General features: G+C 32.3%; 2 protein-coding genes across 2 annotated transcripts; one reads left to right on the top strand and one right to left on the bottom strand.

Moving 5' to 3' along the window:
- Nucleotides 1–333: 333 nt before the first annotated feature.
- On the bottom strand, nucleotides 334–5,813 carry LOC130645873 (uncharacterized). The gene is made up of 7 exons (XM_057451999.1): nucleotides 5,725–5,813; nucleotides 5,226–5,406; nucleotides 4,995–5,111; nucleotides 1,940–1,993; nucleotides 1,628–1,720; nucleotides 824–925; nucleotides 334–634 (listed from the first exon to the last, which is right to left on the bottom strand). The coding sequence occupies exons 1-7, from the start codon at nucleotides 5,796–5,798 to the stop codon at nucleotides 527–529; spliced, it is 729 nt and encodes a 242-aa protein (XP_057307982.1). The 5' UTR covers nucleotides 5,799–5,813; the 3' UTR covers nucleotides 334–526.
- A 2,652-nt stretch (nucleotides 5,814–8,465) lies between these two features.
- Nucleotides 8,466–17,487, top strand: LOC130645871 (tyrosine-protein phosphatase corkscrew-like). Its single transcript, XM_057451998.1, has 18 exons — nucleotides 8,466–8,520; nucleotides 9,696–9,818; nucleotides 12,465–12,662; nucleotides 13,007–13,292; nucleotides 13,504–13,608; nucleotides 13,710–13,809; nucleotides 14,088–14,167; nucleotides 14,639–14,810; nucleotides 14,901–15,001; nucleotides 15,162–15,319; nucleotides 15,397–15,464; nucleotides 15,587–15,663; nucleotides 15,757–15,831; nucleotides 15,925–16,013; nucleotides 16,091–16,160; nucleotides 16,545–16,573; nucleotides 16,679–16,767; nucleotides 16,910–17,487. Exons 1-17 carry the CDS (start codon nucleotides 8,510–8,512, stop codon nucleotides 16,743–16,745), a joined length of 1,809 nt encoding a protein of 602 aa, XP_057307981.1. The 5' UTR covers nucleotides 8,466–8,509; the 3' UTR covers nucleotides 16,746–16,767; nucleotides 16,910–17,487.
- The last annotated feature ends 291 nt before the right edge of the window (nucleotides 17,488–17,778 follow it).

Genomic DNA, 17,778 nt, shown 5'->3' with positions numbered 1-17,778 from the left:
TAGACAAGCCTAAATTTGTTTTATTGTTGGACGCCTTCGCTACAGAGGGTCAGTTTTATAAATTGAATCCTGTCGCCAAATGGAAATTGTATACGGCACATAGGCGATCAGCTGCTATAATGACGACGGCTATTTTGGAAGTTTCTCAGTTCAAGCATTCTGAAAAATTCTCTATATTTGCTAATAATTTTGTGTTTCAGGAACATCTAGCTTTCATTTGGTTCTACCTGAAGCAGCTCTACTTCAATATAACGACACTTTAAGTACAGAGATTATAATTGCTCTTTGTGATGGCACACCATCAAAGAATGGACATTTAAAAGAAAAACACAGTTTATGGTGCTATATTATATTAATAATAAATAATTTGTAATAAAATAGTGTAAATAATGAACAAAAAAGAAAAAAAAAATCGAATATATGGTATGGAATGAAATATATAACCCACAAGTGTGGAGATGGATGCATATGTTAAAATACGTAAATCGCAACTTCTTTAAAAAATCTTGTTGAAGTTGGATAAGGACTAGAAATCGAACTTTTCCTCCTTCAAAAACTTTTCTTCTTCGGGAGTATTGTTACGACCTAATGGCGCATTTCGTTTTGGATATCTCCCAAACCGATCGATCAATCCCTACAAAATAGACATCCAACCGTGGAATAAATATCTGATTACAGTGCTTTTCCATCTTGTATATTTATATATATATGGAAAAACGTTATAAAGAAATATTCCGAGCACTCCTTTTTCCTGAGTTACATAATCCCACAGTTTCCATCTAAATGTGTTCATGCAAAAATAAATAAACCCTTTCTCACTTACTTTGTGTTGTAAACTATATTTTACTCCTGATTCACCAAACATTGCATCTTCAGTTCCTTTAGTTTCCTCCGCCAACTCAGTATAAAGTTCTAAACATCGCACCTATGGAGAAAATGCTTTTAATAACACAATAGGTAACAACAGAATTACAAAGTGTTTAACTCTGATTAAATGAACATGTTAAGGGTGTTAACTAGCCTATATTTTGTGTCTTAGACATACCATTCCTAATTAAAAATACTTGTTGCCTCTCGCAATCCAGCATTTATTTTCTGTAACAACTTTCTAATTTTTCCCTATTATCGAACTGCTGTATTCATTTCTCGAAAGCTGACCAAGTCAGCTAAAATTCATTCATTGCATATGAACTTTTATATCTTATTTTTCAAGTAAGCAACGATAAAAGATATGTTAATAATAAAATACGGTAAAATCATTATGGCAATTTTAACAATAACACATAAAGTGGACCAATAATGTATTCATTTTGTAGACAATATATTGTCTACAAAATAAATACATTATTGGTCCACCTTATGTGTTAATAATAAAATTGTTTGCACATAAGAACTTGAATTGGTAGCAGGTAACTTAGAGGAAAAAAATAACACCATAATAAAACTGAAATCTTTGATCGATGTTACTAGAATAAGCTCGAAGTAACGTTAGGAGAGCCTAATTTGGGCATCTGACCTAGAATATCTATTTTTTTCCTTTTAGGCAACGTCATGCAGCATCAGCTGGAAAATTCTCATTGAGATTCCCAGTTGGGGCATAACAGTTGCAAATTTACCCTGGTGTTACCTGTGTTTCTTTATCTTCATGATGTTCAAGTGGTAAATATAAACAGAATCTTTCAGCCGGAGTGAACTGTTTGTATGAACCTTCATTTATAATCTAGAAAAATATAATTTAGAATGCTTATATGTAAGTGATAACTTACATACTGACCTTTCTTGTGTTTTCTTGTAAACAAACCATACAGACTTTATTCTCATAGATTAAAACTTTAGACAGCTATAGTCTTTAGTAGTCGAGCAGTAATCAGTACCTTTTATATCACCTATATAAACTTGTAAAATTTAAGTAAAAAAATGATGTGTGGTACATACATACCTTTAAAGCAACTGCTAAAGCTTTGTGATCATGGCTGAACATATCTCCTGTCCCCTGAAAATTCAGAAAACATGTTATAGTTGTACCTAAAATTAAAAAAAGTGTAAACGAACATAGTCAGAAATAGTGTGACATTCAAACTGCCACCCCACACTACTCATTGTTTTGCCTTATTTTCAGTAAAATGAGTAGTTATACTTACCATAGATATAGCCAGGTGATAAAATTTTGAGCATTTTAGTGGTGTTTTTGTGGGTTAAAGTTAGAAATAATTTTTAACGTAAGTATTATGTACCTATTTTAACAGTACCATATCTGTGGATTACAACAGTTCTGTTAACTCAAACTTAAAAAAGGCTAATATTGTAGCGACACAAATATGGACGGTAATTTATGATTTTGCATCGAAGTGACGTTTTGTGGATAACATTATATTAAAAAGGGGCTTTCATCAAATTTAAATTTCAGGGGATAGCAGTATGTAGTGGGTATAACCACACTAAAATATATATTGGGATTAACCTGACTGTTTTTTAAAAACAATATTTCTGTTTTGAGTTATACTTAGCGGACAACATCCTTTAAAATATAACAACAACAAAAAATATAACAAAGGTTAACATTGATTAAACATAAACAAAACAAAATGAATTTTGTAAGAAACTATAACTAACAAAAAACTTTTTGAAAAAAGAATAATAGAGGAACACACTGGGAATGTAATTTAAGTGAATAATTGTGGATGCTTTACAGGAAACTTGTACGCTTAAGGTATTGCAAAAACTAGGCAATTGTATAGACTTTAGCATCGATTTTAAAATCAGAAACTTTTAGAAAATAATTGTTTATGATGCACCTGAGAATAATCGAAATTTCTAGTCATAAAATTTTAATTGAACAAATGACTATTAAGATAAATAGCTATGAAAGTTATAAAAAAGATAAATTAGCGCAAAGCCAATGTTCTCAATATGATTATGATTTCAACCATAAGTTCATTGCTGATAAACAGCTTTTCACCTATCTCTTCGACACACACACAAGGATAAACCACTGACTCTTTATAAAAAGCAACTGTTTTTTTTACAATCCTTGTAAATTTTGTCATTTTTGTTTTAAATTGGAGCTCTAAATAATGTCCTGTGAGAATATGCCGCCAGGTTGAAATCATCAGTAAAACCAGAATCCGTTGCAGTTTCCTCATTGGATATTATTCTAATGAACAAGACAGTATCTGCTGATGCTAGGTCAGACACTACAATTGTATCTGGAACAAGGTAATCACTTTTATCAATTTTTTTATCTTCACAATCATATTCATATTTATGGAAATGTTCTGCAGACTTATATTGGGAACTAACTGCAGTTATCACTTTCTATTACTTTTGATTGCCCTTCATTTAGTTCTACAGTTGAGATCATTTTATTTATGCACAAGAAAACAAATTTTTGATTGTGTTTTAGATTCTCAGACAGGTAGGGGTGGTGAAACTTTTCACTGCACTCATTACTAGCTATATCACTCCCTTTGTATGACTTGCGATGTCTATTTAAACTATCCTTACGGTAAAAATGTTTTTTATAGGAATCACAGGTGTAGAGTTGAGACAACTTTGTTTATGTCTATTCTGACGATTTGTAAATTTAGATCCACAATGCTTACAATGAAACACTTTTGTTTCACTCATTTTATTACTAAATCTAACAATGGTTAAATAAGAAGAATAACTTGTTTTTAGAAAATGATAAAAACATAATATTTTCACTGACAATGCACATTTTTCACCTAATGGGACAAAAACATTTTTAACCATACTTAATAAAGTGGTAGGCATTTCTTGAGGAATCTACTGCAATAAATCTGGCAGAGATCAGGACATATTTGGATCCCTATCAAGTTATCCACAAAATGTCACATTGCTTTTCTCTAAATAATGGTTATTCGCTATTTTTCCCTGTACCCCTAACTTAAAAGGATGTGGAGTTGAGACAACACTGCTGTTTGAATATACTACAAATATAAAAATATGATATTTACTAAGGTCAAGAAATTAAATGTAATCCATATCATATCACCTAATGAGCTAAAATTTTGTTTTTTTAATGTTTAGGGGTATTAGATAAAGGAAAACTCATGACAAACTATTCTATTGCACTTCCCATGTGTATGCTACAATAAAAAATAAAGTTTATCCACAATTTATAACCTAATAACATTGTTATCCACATTAATTCACCCACCATAATGAAATTCATTATTTTCTCTATCAGATCACTAATTTTTTTTACAGATTTCAATTGTAACCTAATTGTTTGAAAATGTCCTACCAAGTTCTCCACAGTGAAATGTTATCCACAATTTTTTACTTGATTTAAATGGCTATATTATCAAAACTCCGGTGAATTTTTCCATTCTGAAAAATCCACAAAGAAGTTCAATCATTAGACCTCAGATTGCAAGATCAACCTAGTGTAATCCACAATTAGGTCACTTGGGATTTAAGCATTATTGAGGAAGTAGCAAAATGTTACCAAACAGGGGTTTATTTTTGTAAATTTTAAGCTTTGTTACTAAAATCTGACTTACTCCTCATAAAAGTTCACTATTTATATTACAATAACTTCAAAAGGGTTCAGTACCACAATATTCGGCTTAAAAAAGTTTATTTGAGTTACATTTTGGTTTTATAGTATTTTATTCATATATAAAAATTAATAAAACTCTAAAAAAGGTACATTGTTCTAAACTGAATTGTTTTTATTTTAAAAGGTTTTCATTCTAGTTCTGTCGTGCTTTTTTATCTATGACTTTTAGTTTAGCCATACAACATTATCATCTTCATCATTGATGTTTGTTAACTATTTTGTTTGCTACTATTTTTTTGACTTTTTTATTGAGTTATTTTTTAAATCTTGAAATTATGAACAATATATAAAAATCTGTCTGTAAATTTCTTCCACAAAGTTTATTCCGCCGAAACTTTATTTGCTAAAACCTCTTTACTGGATTACTGTATGCACATTGTAGTATGTTTTTCTTAAATAAGCTACCTACCCTGTAAATGTTTCTGCAGAACTGATCGATTAATAGGACAAACGCTAAACCAGACTTGGGACCTCCACAACTTAAATCCTCCCAATGCGATAATTCACCATTACGTGCTTGCTTTACCTGAACAAGAAATATAAAATTGTACAATGACTTAAAAATCAAGTCTACAATTTCTTGGGAAATGCAAAATCAGACACTTACTGGGTAGCAAAAACATGGGTTAAAAAAACTTACTAAGTCTCCGAATTTATCTTTGATTAAAGAATCCTGTTCAGGTCCACCACCGAACCATAACTTCATTCTCTCTTGATTGTTCTTAGGTTCTTCAAACCAAAAATGTAGAACATCCTGATAAGTTAATGTGGAGTTACTAGCCATTCTGTATCGGAGGGCTGGTGACAGGAAATTCTTTATTCTGAATTATATGTTAATTTTTTTAAGTTAACAACCTAAAGAACACTAAACAAACAATTGGAAATTAATCATATCTTTCTTACAAGACAAAGCATCAGTTAAATTCTGATGTAGTTTTTCTGTTAATCAAAATTCTGACAAAACCAACTAAATCACTTGAAAAATTTGCACCAGAAATAAAATCAGAAATGAAGGATTTTAAATCTAGGCTTATTTCTACCGAACACTGTGATATTTTTTTCTACCTTTTGAAAAAGTATTCAGGTCATGGATTCATAGTTTCAAAATCAAGATATGAAAATAAATAAACCTGCAATACTTTTTTTGTAAAACATTTTGATGCAGCGCTCTTCTCCACATTGTATGCAAGAACAATCCTCTCATTTTCCTCATTCTTCATGCAGGTAAATTGAATTCATTAATTTTTTCCTTTAACAATTTATACAATCTTTCTTAAATTATTTTTTGATGTCAATACAGGCATATTTTTGACATGTCTGTTTTTTAAAAAAGAATGTTTTATTTTTACAGGTAACATCAGAAACATCAGTAAAAATCCATATTTTTGAACCCGCTTTGAATCATTTTGCAAACGAATTTGCCATTAATGGGCATAAAAAAGATTTTCTAAAAACCGACTTCAACACACAAGGTTCAATTGTTCTCTTATCTTTGCGCAAAAAATCAGAATAAACTAATGATCCAATTCTTAAAAATATCGTAAAAATTATATTTTTTGGACCATTTTGGCTCATTTTGCACATAAATCCACCTTTTTTTAGCTGATAAGATTTATTCTAAAAAACTGACTTCGTCACATTCCATAGTCTATTATTTGTGGCGCCGTAGATTAGTGGTTATAGCTCTCAGCTCTGTGCGGGAGACCGGGGTTCTATTCCTCTTGATTCCTCTTGACGGTGATTTAACATGGGCGACTGAATGTTACCATAGCCTCAGATTACCCCAAGCCATGTGAGGGAAATTGGGGAGATGGCACACTGTGTGGTCCGTTGGATGTTGCCGGGAGTTGTCTAGTAGAGCGCGGGGGGCCCTAATAATTGGGTCATTAAATACTCTAGGACTCTCCATCTAAGCCATGGACCTTCCTGGAAATAATAGACATGGTATACCCCTCGATATTTATGAGGCTAGCCATGTAAAATATGCACATCTCTCTATCTATCAGGGTGGGTGGGGGGAGAAGGGGTGAGGGGGGGGGAGAAGGGGGCGGGGGGGCGCCTCTTCTCATCTAAAAGTGGCAGAGCAGATAAATTCTAATGTTGTGATAGTCAAAAATAGACTAGCTAATCTAGTTAATCTCATTTGCAACAACAAAACCTGGAAAGTTGAAAAATATCGGACATTCTTTCCTCAAAACTAGTGTTGCCGGCCTAAAATGGAAGAACTCCACCTTCGTTCCTTATGGGCATTACCTTCTTTATACTGGGAGGGTCGCAAGCAAATACGATAATTTATACTGTCTATTCATATGTAAGTTTTTATAAGTATATCTACTTTGCTCTGTGTGAGGACATCTCATCCAGTGTACACGGTACACGGAAAAGTTTTAAAACCCCGTCATTTCACCCCCCAATCGGTTCGCTATCAAATAAAGTTTTTTAGTTACATGACAAGTGTGTGCTTTCAATAAGTTTTGTATAGCTATATATTTATTCTTCTTAATGTTTGAAGTATTATTTTCATCAAAAGTTTATATGGCAAAATACATGTGTTATAACACAGAAAACGTGATTTCTCCAATTAAAATAATTTTATCATGCACAAAAATAGAAGTCAGCCCAGTTTGCTGAGTTGCTGCTATCACATGGAATTTTTCCAGGATCTCGCTGTGATAAAGCAAGATCCTAAATCGGGACAATGGTTTACGCCACTGTCAATAAACTTTTTTAAAAAGTTAACAACCACATTTCAGCACTGTGTTAACAGGGGCTCTAGCTACACAAGTCAAAGAATGCTGCCTGCCCAAGTTCTGAAACAACCACCAATGTCAAAATTTCAAATAAAGCACCGAGGCCAAGTGCTGAATCCAATATTACGGTGTATGTGTTGGTAATTTTGATTTTTACTTATGCTGACATAGATAGCAATATCTCCAATCTTTAAATCATTTATCTCTAGAAGTATGCAATTATGGGTTGTGTACACTTTTCAGTATACACGTTTTTCATATCCTTGTTGAAATAGTAGAGACCAGTGTTGTCTTGTAGTCTTGTACTACTCATTAATCCCTACATTCCGCTTTTATTGTATTTTATTGTATTCTCTACAACAACTAGCTTACAACAGTTTTCTTTCTCAAAGCCCTTAGAATGTTTAATTTACTTTCTGAGTCAATTTGCCACCCCTCAATATTAAGAATTTTTTGATTACAATTGGTGCAATACTTGCCATTTTTCCCCAAAAGTGGCTTGTGGCTGTTTTAAACATTCCCATGTATCTTTTTATTCATTAAAAACGTTAGGATATTTTTGCGCAAACTTGATGGACTTAATTAACGAGAAGGACGAGAATGTGTATAGGAGAGCACACATGGCAATTAGAATTTTTTCTTAAAACATTCCCTAACATGTATAGTTTTCATTAAAAGCCTTATATGTGTTTATTAATAAGGAAACAATAGATTAAAATGTTGTAGATTTTTAAAATGGCAAATTTTCTTGTTTGTGAACAACCCTAATGTTGCTGTGCTACCTATTTAAATAATTATATAAACAAGTTTTGGAACTAGTGAAATAGTGATAGATCCGAGACTTAAGACTGGGAATATCAAAAACACTCACTTCATCAGTCAGAGCATGATCTTGATTATGTCCATGGCATCACAACCTTGGTCACTATTTTCTGGACTGGATTTTTTATAATCTATTAGTAGTAGCAGTAACATTTCCTGCTTTATAGATTGTACTATTTTGCAATATAAAATGAATTCATTTATGATAGAATTAGAGTACCATGAATGTCATAACAGTGTTCAAATGTGATCTGACTAAGTTCGTTTTTTTATTATGCAGTCAGAAATTAAATTTATAACACGCAATTATTATTTGTTTTTAGATTATAAACAAATTTAGAAAGGGGTTAAGATGTCTAGCAGGTAAGTTTTAAAAATGTTTCAATTATGTATAAAGTAAAGATAGCTCACATGGCGCCAATATTTTCTTCTAATTTTTTAGAGATTTATAATAGAAATAACTCATTTGTGACTCAATTTAATGATTGTCAGCCAAACCTTATTTTTAAAAGCACAAGTTCTTTAATCTTGAACTTAGGGCTTACTTGTGAAGTAATAACGCTGCAGCTAGATAAAGCTGTGAAACTACTACAGTAAATCAACTACAATAAATCAACTATTACATTAATATCTATTATGAGAGATTGTAGGCTGTAAATTGTAGGCCCAACTTTTCTTTTGTTGTACTGAGACAGTTGAGTTCAAAACCAGTTGCTTATCCACTGAAAATGGAGCCCAACCTATTTTTTTTTATATTTGATCCAACTATTTCATAAAATGATGAAAAATATAACTTAGTTCCTAAATGTTGTGATTTCTTTATAAACTAGCTTTTGTTTTGCTTTGAAGATTTGTCTTTTTTTACAGAATGTGTTTTGTACTGATAATAATCTGGCACCTAACAACAATGTAAATTAAACAGAAAATTTAAAGGTCACATATAGGTGAAATGGTGAAAGGCATAGACTGGAAATGCTTCATATTTATTATATGTTCAATGCATCATGTCCAGTTTTCAAGCAACTTAAAGAAGATTAGGCCAATGAAATAACCAAAAAATATCCTTTTGAAAATGTATTTTTTGTATGCATCCAATATCCATGCTTTCCTTTTTCTTAACTTTGTTCACTGCTAAATATTTTTCAAAACAAGCTCGTTTTTGTTATCACCACAACAAAACAAACTTACTTTGTGTATTATATTGTGTTTGTTTGGGCTATTGAGTTCGCATTCAGGATACACGCCTGACATTACTAATAAATATAAATATTTAGAAACAGGCAGTTCGCTACCCATTTCAAATTTTATTTTATTTATAGCCCTTGTATCTATATAATATAAACATGCAGTGAGTCAGTGTGTTTGTAAAGGGCAATTTTGAAATGTGTTTATTTTTCTTTGAAGTCACCAAAAACTTATGCCTCAGATGGTAAATCTTCAGACATTACGGCACAACATTAATAACATTAATTTTTGATCCCTTTTAGCCCTTGTATTATATATAATTTTGTTACTATACCAATCACAATTGTTTTTAGATGGTTTCATTCTAACATTAATGGCAAAGAGTCAGAAGAGATATTGTTGGAATCAGGTGTAGATGGGAGTTTTCTAGTGAGACCTAGTACCAGTAAAGTTGGAGATTTTACCATTTCCGTAAGGTATAAAATAAAATGCGTGAATTATATTACGGTTTAATTTTAAAGGGATCCCAAGGTACTTTTACAAGTTGGACTTACCTGAAAGATTTTCATAAGGAATTCCCAATGACATATTCACTTTTTGTTAAAAGTTCATGTAACCCCAGATATCGTTTTTAAAATATTTGTTTTTCTTGCCGCCTAGATGGGCGCTTCGATCTTCTTGTTCGTTCAAAATTTCGGACTAGTTCTAGTCCTTTTTAGTAGCCTGTGACCTTATTACGTAGTATTTCATTAGCGCTCACAAATTAATGTCTTTCACTCACTATTATTAATGATAATTAATTATTAATCGTGTTCATAAAATATTATGGAGTATATATTATTTATTATGAAGAAAAAATTCACCGTTAATAAGGTCACCAGTATAATTGTTTTTGGCTATAAAAGATAGCCAAAAACAATTATACTGTCACAACAAAGTTAAAAAAAATTTAACGCACTTTCCACATCAATCTCTGTACGAATGATTTGTGGTTGTTTTTTTAAAATAATTCAACATGATATTCTAGCCGTCTAAGCAATAAAACAAAAAAATAATATATTAGCAGCAGGTGTGTGCATGATTTCTTATATTTCAAATTTAAAAGAATTTATTTCAACAAACAGGTTGAATAAATTTCTGATCTATAACATATCAACCTAGGCGGGGTATGATGCTCAAGTGGGTATTGCCAACCTTGTTCTCAAAAATCCTTGGGGACGAGGTTGCCTTAGTTGCCTCAGTAGATGGATATATTTTTTATCAAAAAATATTAAAAAATCAATAGAAAAGAAATACTACTTTAATTCATCCCACAATACAGAGAAAGGCAGAATTTACTGTCTATTTAAAGTTCGTTTTTATGATATTCTTCCAATATGTAGCGCAAACATCAACGAAGTCTATTAAACTAAACTCATCATTTTTCCCTTTTGTGATAGCACGCTAAAATAAGCAGGGTTACAAAATTAGGAGAGACATCAAAGCGCGCAAGCAGAAAAGAGAGACAGGTATCCTGTCTAACATCAATGCTGCTCTACACCTCAATGATTAGACCTTTTAAAAGCACACATCATGCATTAATGTCCAACAAAATCCTCATAATTCACCATTTTTAGCGTCAACAAATAACTACTGTGGCTATATTTGCACTTATTAGAATACTATGACAGCTTCTAAATTTCCAAACTTAACAAAACACAAAAAAATGTTTGAGCTACCTCCTAAATAAAAAATATTATTTTTACCGGAGAAAAGCAAAAAAAAATAAAAAATAAAATAATAATAGTTAATTGCGTAAATATTAAAGTTCAGCGCAGAAAAAAACGACATTTTATTAAATATATTTTAGCGTAGTCTGCAATCATTTAATCAAACTACATTGGTGAAAAACTGTTTTTAATGATGTAGTTGAAACGCAAAACTAACTGTGTTTTTGCTAAGAGTTTGTTTTTTGTGCATTGCTGTAGGAGGCAACTGAACTATGCTGTGGAAAAACAAATACTTTTTTCTGTTGTTATATCTTCGGCCATTTTTTACACGTCTGATCGCACAAGGCCTAGGGACTTTTATGTGCGATCTTACCACGTCAAATAATTGCCGACGCGAAGGTACGTTTTGAAAATATGTCAGTAATTGTCTCGGGAAATTCGAGTGCCGTCTTAAATTACAAAGGTTGCAACTGCCTTTAATCCTATTTGTCCTGGAGGTGAAAGGGTGATGCAGCCCCCTCTCCCTTCCCCTTTAACTTTTTCTATAACTTTTTATAGGCTTAGGGTCACACCTTGATATTTTGTTACTTATATTTGCCTTCCAAAATATATCCTTTTGAAATAAAAACCATACACAAATGTGTGACATGTTGAATGATCAGCAACTTTCACAACCTGATAATAAAAGTCCTTTGAAATAAAAATCATGCACAACTTGCGTCTCAAATAAGAAGTCCTCCAAATCCATCCGTCCAAATAAAAATCATGCACATTTTATTTTTCGTTTGGTTGCTCAGCCATGTGAGAACATAATTATTTCTATTTTTTTTTTAAAAAATAATCGTTCGTAAAGAACTTTATGCAGAATTATTTTATTTTTTTAAAAAACAATAATTGTTCTTAGAGAGCTTCCGTTTCACTTTGCTGCACGAAGGTTGACTGGAGCTAGAATGAAATTTTTTAACGAAGCAGAGGGTTGAGGATAATCAACATGGCGGTCGAGCGACAAGAAAAAAAATATTTAAAAAGATAAATCTGCAGTTACGTGAAGTTTTAACAAAAAGTTATTATATCATTTAGCATTTCTCATGCAAATCTTTCAGATGAGTCCAGCTTGTAAAAGTACCTTGGGATCCCTTTAAAGTGAACAAGCTATATTTGGAAGTTACCTATGTCAAATTAAATTGTCTATCAACTTTTCATAGTTACACAAATACAAAATGATATCAGTTTTTAAAAATTATCTTCTAAAGGTTTACATGAGATTGACATATTGAATCGATCTTGTCTATAATGTATAAATTTATTGTGATGCAATGTGTAAAAATAAATTACAACCATAGAGGTGAATAACAGCTAAATGTTTCTTTTCAACAAGCTTTAATGTAATGATGAATTCCATTTAAAATTTAGATACAATGGCGAAGTAACTCATATTAAAATACAAAATGATGGGGATTGTTATTGCTTGGCAGGTAGTCCTGATCCATTTGCTACACTCCATGGTTTGGTTCAGTATTACATGGATACACCAAAATCTATTAAGGAAAGATCTGGTGGCTTTATTGAACTTTTGTATCCAGTTCGTTCAAATGACCCTACAACCGAAAGGTATGAGTCCTATAAAAGCTTTAATGAATACATGATACATTAAAACAGGACCTAAGATTCTACTATATACTGTACAGTCTAAAGACTGGATTAAGAGCATGTTCCATTAAGGCCCCTCCCCAAAATAAGCAACCTCTCCCCAAAATAAAGCAACCCCCTCAAATAAAAAAATATTTAATAAGCGTCTTCTGTGGATATGCGCTCCCCATGAAAATTATAAGGCGACCCCTTAAATAAGCTCCCCCCCCCCATGAACAAGGCCCCCCTGGACAAGCGCCCCCATCCCCGTTTCTTGAAATATTAAATAAGTGCTTAAGCGATTAATGACAAAATTTTTTGTTTAGGTGGTACCATGGTCCCATTAGCTCAAAAGAAGCTGAAAGAATGTTATTGGCAAAAGGTCGCCAAGGTAGTTACCTTGTTCGAGAGAGCCAAAGTCAGCCCGGACAGTATGCGTTAGCTGTACGATGCAATAATGGTATTCAACAGATTATAATACGACACCGAGAAACAAAATATGATATAGGGTCTGGACCTACTTTTTTAAGTTTAAGGGAACTTGTTGAATACTATGTGCAGAATCCAAAGTTGCATGATATAAAAGATCAATCTCCTATAAAATTGAGAGAGGTATTGGAATTTTTTGATATACAGGTTGTGTACATCATTCGTAATCCTCAAGTAGAGTACAACTTTTGCAACTTTGGCACCTTATATAAATTCAAATAAATCTAATTTGTTATACTTGTCGCATCTTTTTCATGTTCTTTTTTTGCATTGGAAGTTCTCCTTTTATAATAGCTTTAATTCTCAAAAAGAACATTTTTTATTCTTTTTTAAGCCATTCCAAAGCACAAGTTTTATTGCATCATCTGTTGAAGAACGTATGGAAGTCCTGATGAAAGAAAATCCAAAAGGTGCTACTGGTTTTCGCGAAGAGTTTGAGGTTATTTCTACTTATTATTGTGCTTCCTCATAAAATCTAGAACTTTTAATTACCTTAGATTCACAGGTAAAAAATTAGCTTGATTGTTTGTTTCTTCATAGCAACTTCAAAGATTTGATCACAACGATGGTGTATATACTTGCAGTGATGGTCAAACAGAGGAAAATAAGTGGAAAAATAGATATAAAAATATTTTGCCATGTATGAATCCTTATGCTCTTAATATTATTAGGGCTTGTATATGTTGCTCTTTAATCTGTCAGTGTATTGCATTTTGTAACTGCAGATAGCCATTGAAAAAAACTAAAAGGCTATCATCAGTATGAAAGAAAACAACAACAATTTTTTTATTGATCCCAAAAAATCAAGAAAAAATCCAAGCACTTAAATATAGACATTTTGTTGATGCAACTCTTTAATATTTATTTTTCTGTTTCAAGTATTTACTTGTTCGAGCAGTTTATTATATTGTTATTTAGATGATCACTCCCGAGTCAGGTTAAAAGGTGGCAATCCGAAAGATATTGGAAGAGATTATATAAATGCAAACTATATTGATGCAAGTGTTTTTTATGATTTAATATTTTCATCAGTCTTTGTTTCTACTGTTAGATTACACAAAAAAAGCTATCTTGTTTGATTGCACTGCCTGCAACGATTAAATATGTGAAGATGTAGCTAAACAAATCTTTGGCAGTGTTTTTCCCCTTATCATGTAACTTGCGTGGAATAAAAACATTTTGTCCATTTTTTTTAAAAAGCAATGCATCAAGTTTGTTCTACCTTTTTTATATCGTGTACATTAAACATCAATTCATACCCACATTATGTCAGCATTGTTTTTCACGAGTTTTCAGATGTGAAATGTTTCTTTTCAACCAAAAAATTGGACATATTAATTTGAGAAACAACAGTAAATCTGTTTTATTTTTCCTTCTGAAATTTTTTACCTATATCCTCCCTTCATATTTATCTGTTATTCTGTTTGCATCTGCCATTGTCTTGATTTTTCAACGTTTTAAATTATTAGGTTGAGTTACAAAGTTGGAAAGTAAAGTATATTGCTTCCCAGGGTTGTCTACCGTCTACAATAGGCGATTTTTGGAAAATGATATACCAACATAACTCTTCCATCATTGTCATGTTAACGAACGAAGTAGAGGCTGGCAAAAGTAAATGTGCAAAATATTGGCCAAATTTAGGTATTGTATTTGTCTTGCATTCTATGTAGCTAAAGAAGTTGTTACATCGATCAGTGTTGACAAATTTTTATACCATGTTGTCTTTTGTAGGCCAATCAGTAGAATATGATAAGATAGTTGTTGATAATATGTTGGAACATAAAACCAAAACATTCACAATGCGCGAGCTAAGGATATATCACTCTGATAAGGTTTGTTATTTTTTTTGTATGTGTTTTGGTGTTATTTTGTCTTTACCTTTTTTTTAATTTATGGCTTGTTTTGAAGATCATTTTGCAACTTTTATTTAAACTTATTATTTTTTGTGTAGTCTGCCGTATTTCTCATTTTTAAGTCTGATATATTGTGCAGGCTAAAAAAGCTCCACTGATGGTTTACCAGTATCACTTTACTGATTGGCCGGATCACGGTGCACCTGATGACCCTGGCGCTATTCTTGGTTTATTAAATGAGATTCACACAAAGCATGATTCGTGCGGACGAAATGCACCTATTGTTGTACATTGCAGGTAAGACATTTACAGTGCGTTGATGTGTGCGTGTGCGTGTGTGGTAATGGAGTGTGTTATGGTTTGGTTTTGTTTAGTGCTGGTATCGGTCGAACAGGTACTGTGATGGTAATTGATGTATTGATGCATCTCCTTGACGAAAAAGGTAATTCATGTAACGCTTTATATAACTTGAACTTATGACTGTTTGTTTTCCAATATTAAGCACTTTGTTTCTGTTTTCCTGTTTTTCACAAAATGTCATTATAATATGAGTGATGTCTTTAGGATTAAACACGGAGATTGACATCAAGAAAACAGCTCAACTTTTACGTACACAAAGATCTGGAATGGTGCAGACCGAGGTGCTTAAGAAACTTTGTTAATGTTCACTTTTCATTTTCTATTTATTTGCATTAAGAAACGTTTTTAAGCTTTGGAAATCATGCTATTTTCAGATGCAGTACCGTTTTGTTTATCAAGCAATCAAACATTTTATTGATACAGAAGGGAAACGAATCGCGGCAAAAAAGGTGATTTTCCCTTAATTTGTTATGCAAACTTTATAAAGTAGATAATGTCAAATGTTATAGCCGGGTCGCATTGTAATAACAAATTTATTTCAGGACATGACTACCTCTGGCCGACCGTCTTATGGAAATATCGATTTCTCCAAGCCTCGAACTCCTCTATCTGAAGACGCGCAGTCTCCAACGTAAATATGTTCCCCCGGTAATAATACTTTATTCGATATTATAAAGAATTTCCAACTACCTTAATTTTTGTATTTAGAAATCCTCGCACATTGCTACCAGGAAAACCCGTACCACGCCCTCCTTCATCATCTGTAAGAGAACCCAAGGTGAATAATGTTTTTGTTGCAATTATTTTGCCTGTGACCTATAACCACTAATGCATTTAAATATTCGTACAGCAGTCTCACCCCCCAAAAAATATTTTCGCTCTTTTACTCCTTCCAATAAATAGATCAACTAAATATCCGATTATTTAGTACCGAAGCGAATACAGATAACTCAGGAAAATACTTACTGAGAAATTTTCTACTATTGGTATGAAAGTTTTCTAGTTTAAAGTGGGACCTTAATGTGTAGTTACGGGGACTGGAAAAAAAAGGGGCTGAAAAATACAGAAACATGAAGGACACGCTCATACGTGCATACTGATGTTTTTTATGGTAAATCATGCCTACTGAAACCTTACGTTTCTTTAATTCTCGCTGTTTTAGACTTCTCCACAAAGATCAAATGCACTGAGGTGAGTGTTGGAAAACGTTTTGTCATCTCTTTATTTTAATGACGTATAAAAGTCTTGCACATGCTCTTTCTTCTCTTTTATTGTACTTTTGGAATTCTTTTCCAGGAGGCAAACTGAACCATCAATATCAGAAGCTCATAAAAAGCCGAAACCTTTACCTCCTCTAAGTTGAACAAGTTGTAAATGAATAAAAGGTAAGAAAGAGAGAAGTCTCAACAATGTGTGCTTCTCTGAAAAGCCAGTTAAAGACACTTTCAACAGGTTAGGCAAAACAACAAATCTTTTGTCTCGTTTATTCCAGACGTGTTAAGCATGCCTTTGTTTTGATTCATCTAGCTTGCTGGTTGAGCTTGGTAATTATAATGTCGATCCCACTGCTTCCTCTACCATATTGGATGGCCTACCGTATTGTATGCGATGTATTTTCTACAGAAATTTGTTTATAATTATTCAGTTAATTTAACCTGAGAATGTTTATTTAGAATTTTGATGCAAAATGTTTTTTTTGGTGTTTTTTATATCCTAGCTATTTTCAGCTTCTTTTACAATATTTTATACGGTTGTAATAAGTTGAAATTTTATATGATTTTATATTCACGAGTAGAGTTATTGTTGACATGAAGGAATTTAGCATAGATCGGACTGTTTAGTGTCCTTTTGTGTAGGAAATATAAGCGTAAGTTATTGTCTAATCATTTCTCGTAGCTAGACGTTTTTCTCTAGATCTGTATACAGCATTTTATTGTTGTTCAATCTATCAACCTTACCATCAAATAATGATGCATAAAATTTCGTGTAGTTTAAATAAGATGTTGTCTTTTATCCTTTTTTTAAATGTTTGAATCCCTTTGATTTTGTAGTACTTTTTATGATTCCTGCTTTTTCAAAGTATTCGAACTTGTTAATATTTTGCGTAATGTATGTTTAAAACAAGAATAGAAAATTTATTGCTACGTAAGATTCTGTTGTTGTTTTTCCATTCTCATCTCGAATTATAACCACAGTAGTATATGCTTGATGAGGAATCTGCGGAATGACGAGCTCTCGACTGTGATTGGCTGTTAAGTTTTCCCTTGCTATTATCAGTAACATGTGAAACTGTTTAAATTTGGGTCAGAAGATTTTAAGCGCCGGAATATTTATTTCAATGCCAGTACACTGTTGCCGTTGTACCATTTGTTGTATTTTTTAGGGAAAGTAAAGTA

The sequence above is a fragment of the Hydractinia symbiolongicarpus genome, chromosome 5, assembly GCF_029227915.1.
Source record: "Hydractinia symbiolongicarpus strain clone_291-10 chromosome 5, HSymV2.1, whole genome shotgun sequence".
Lineage (NCBI taxonomy): Eukaryota > Metazoa > Cnidaria > Hydrozoa > Anthoathecata > Hydractiniidae > Hydractinia > Hydractinia symbiolongicarpus.
The sequence above is the reverse complement of the archived record's forward strand: the minus strand, read 5'-3'. Positions and strand labels throughout refer to the sequence as shown.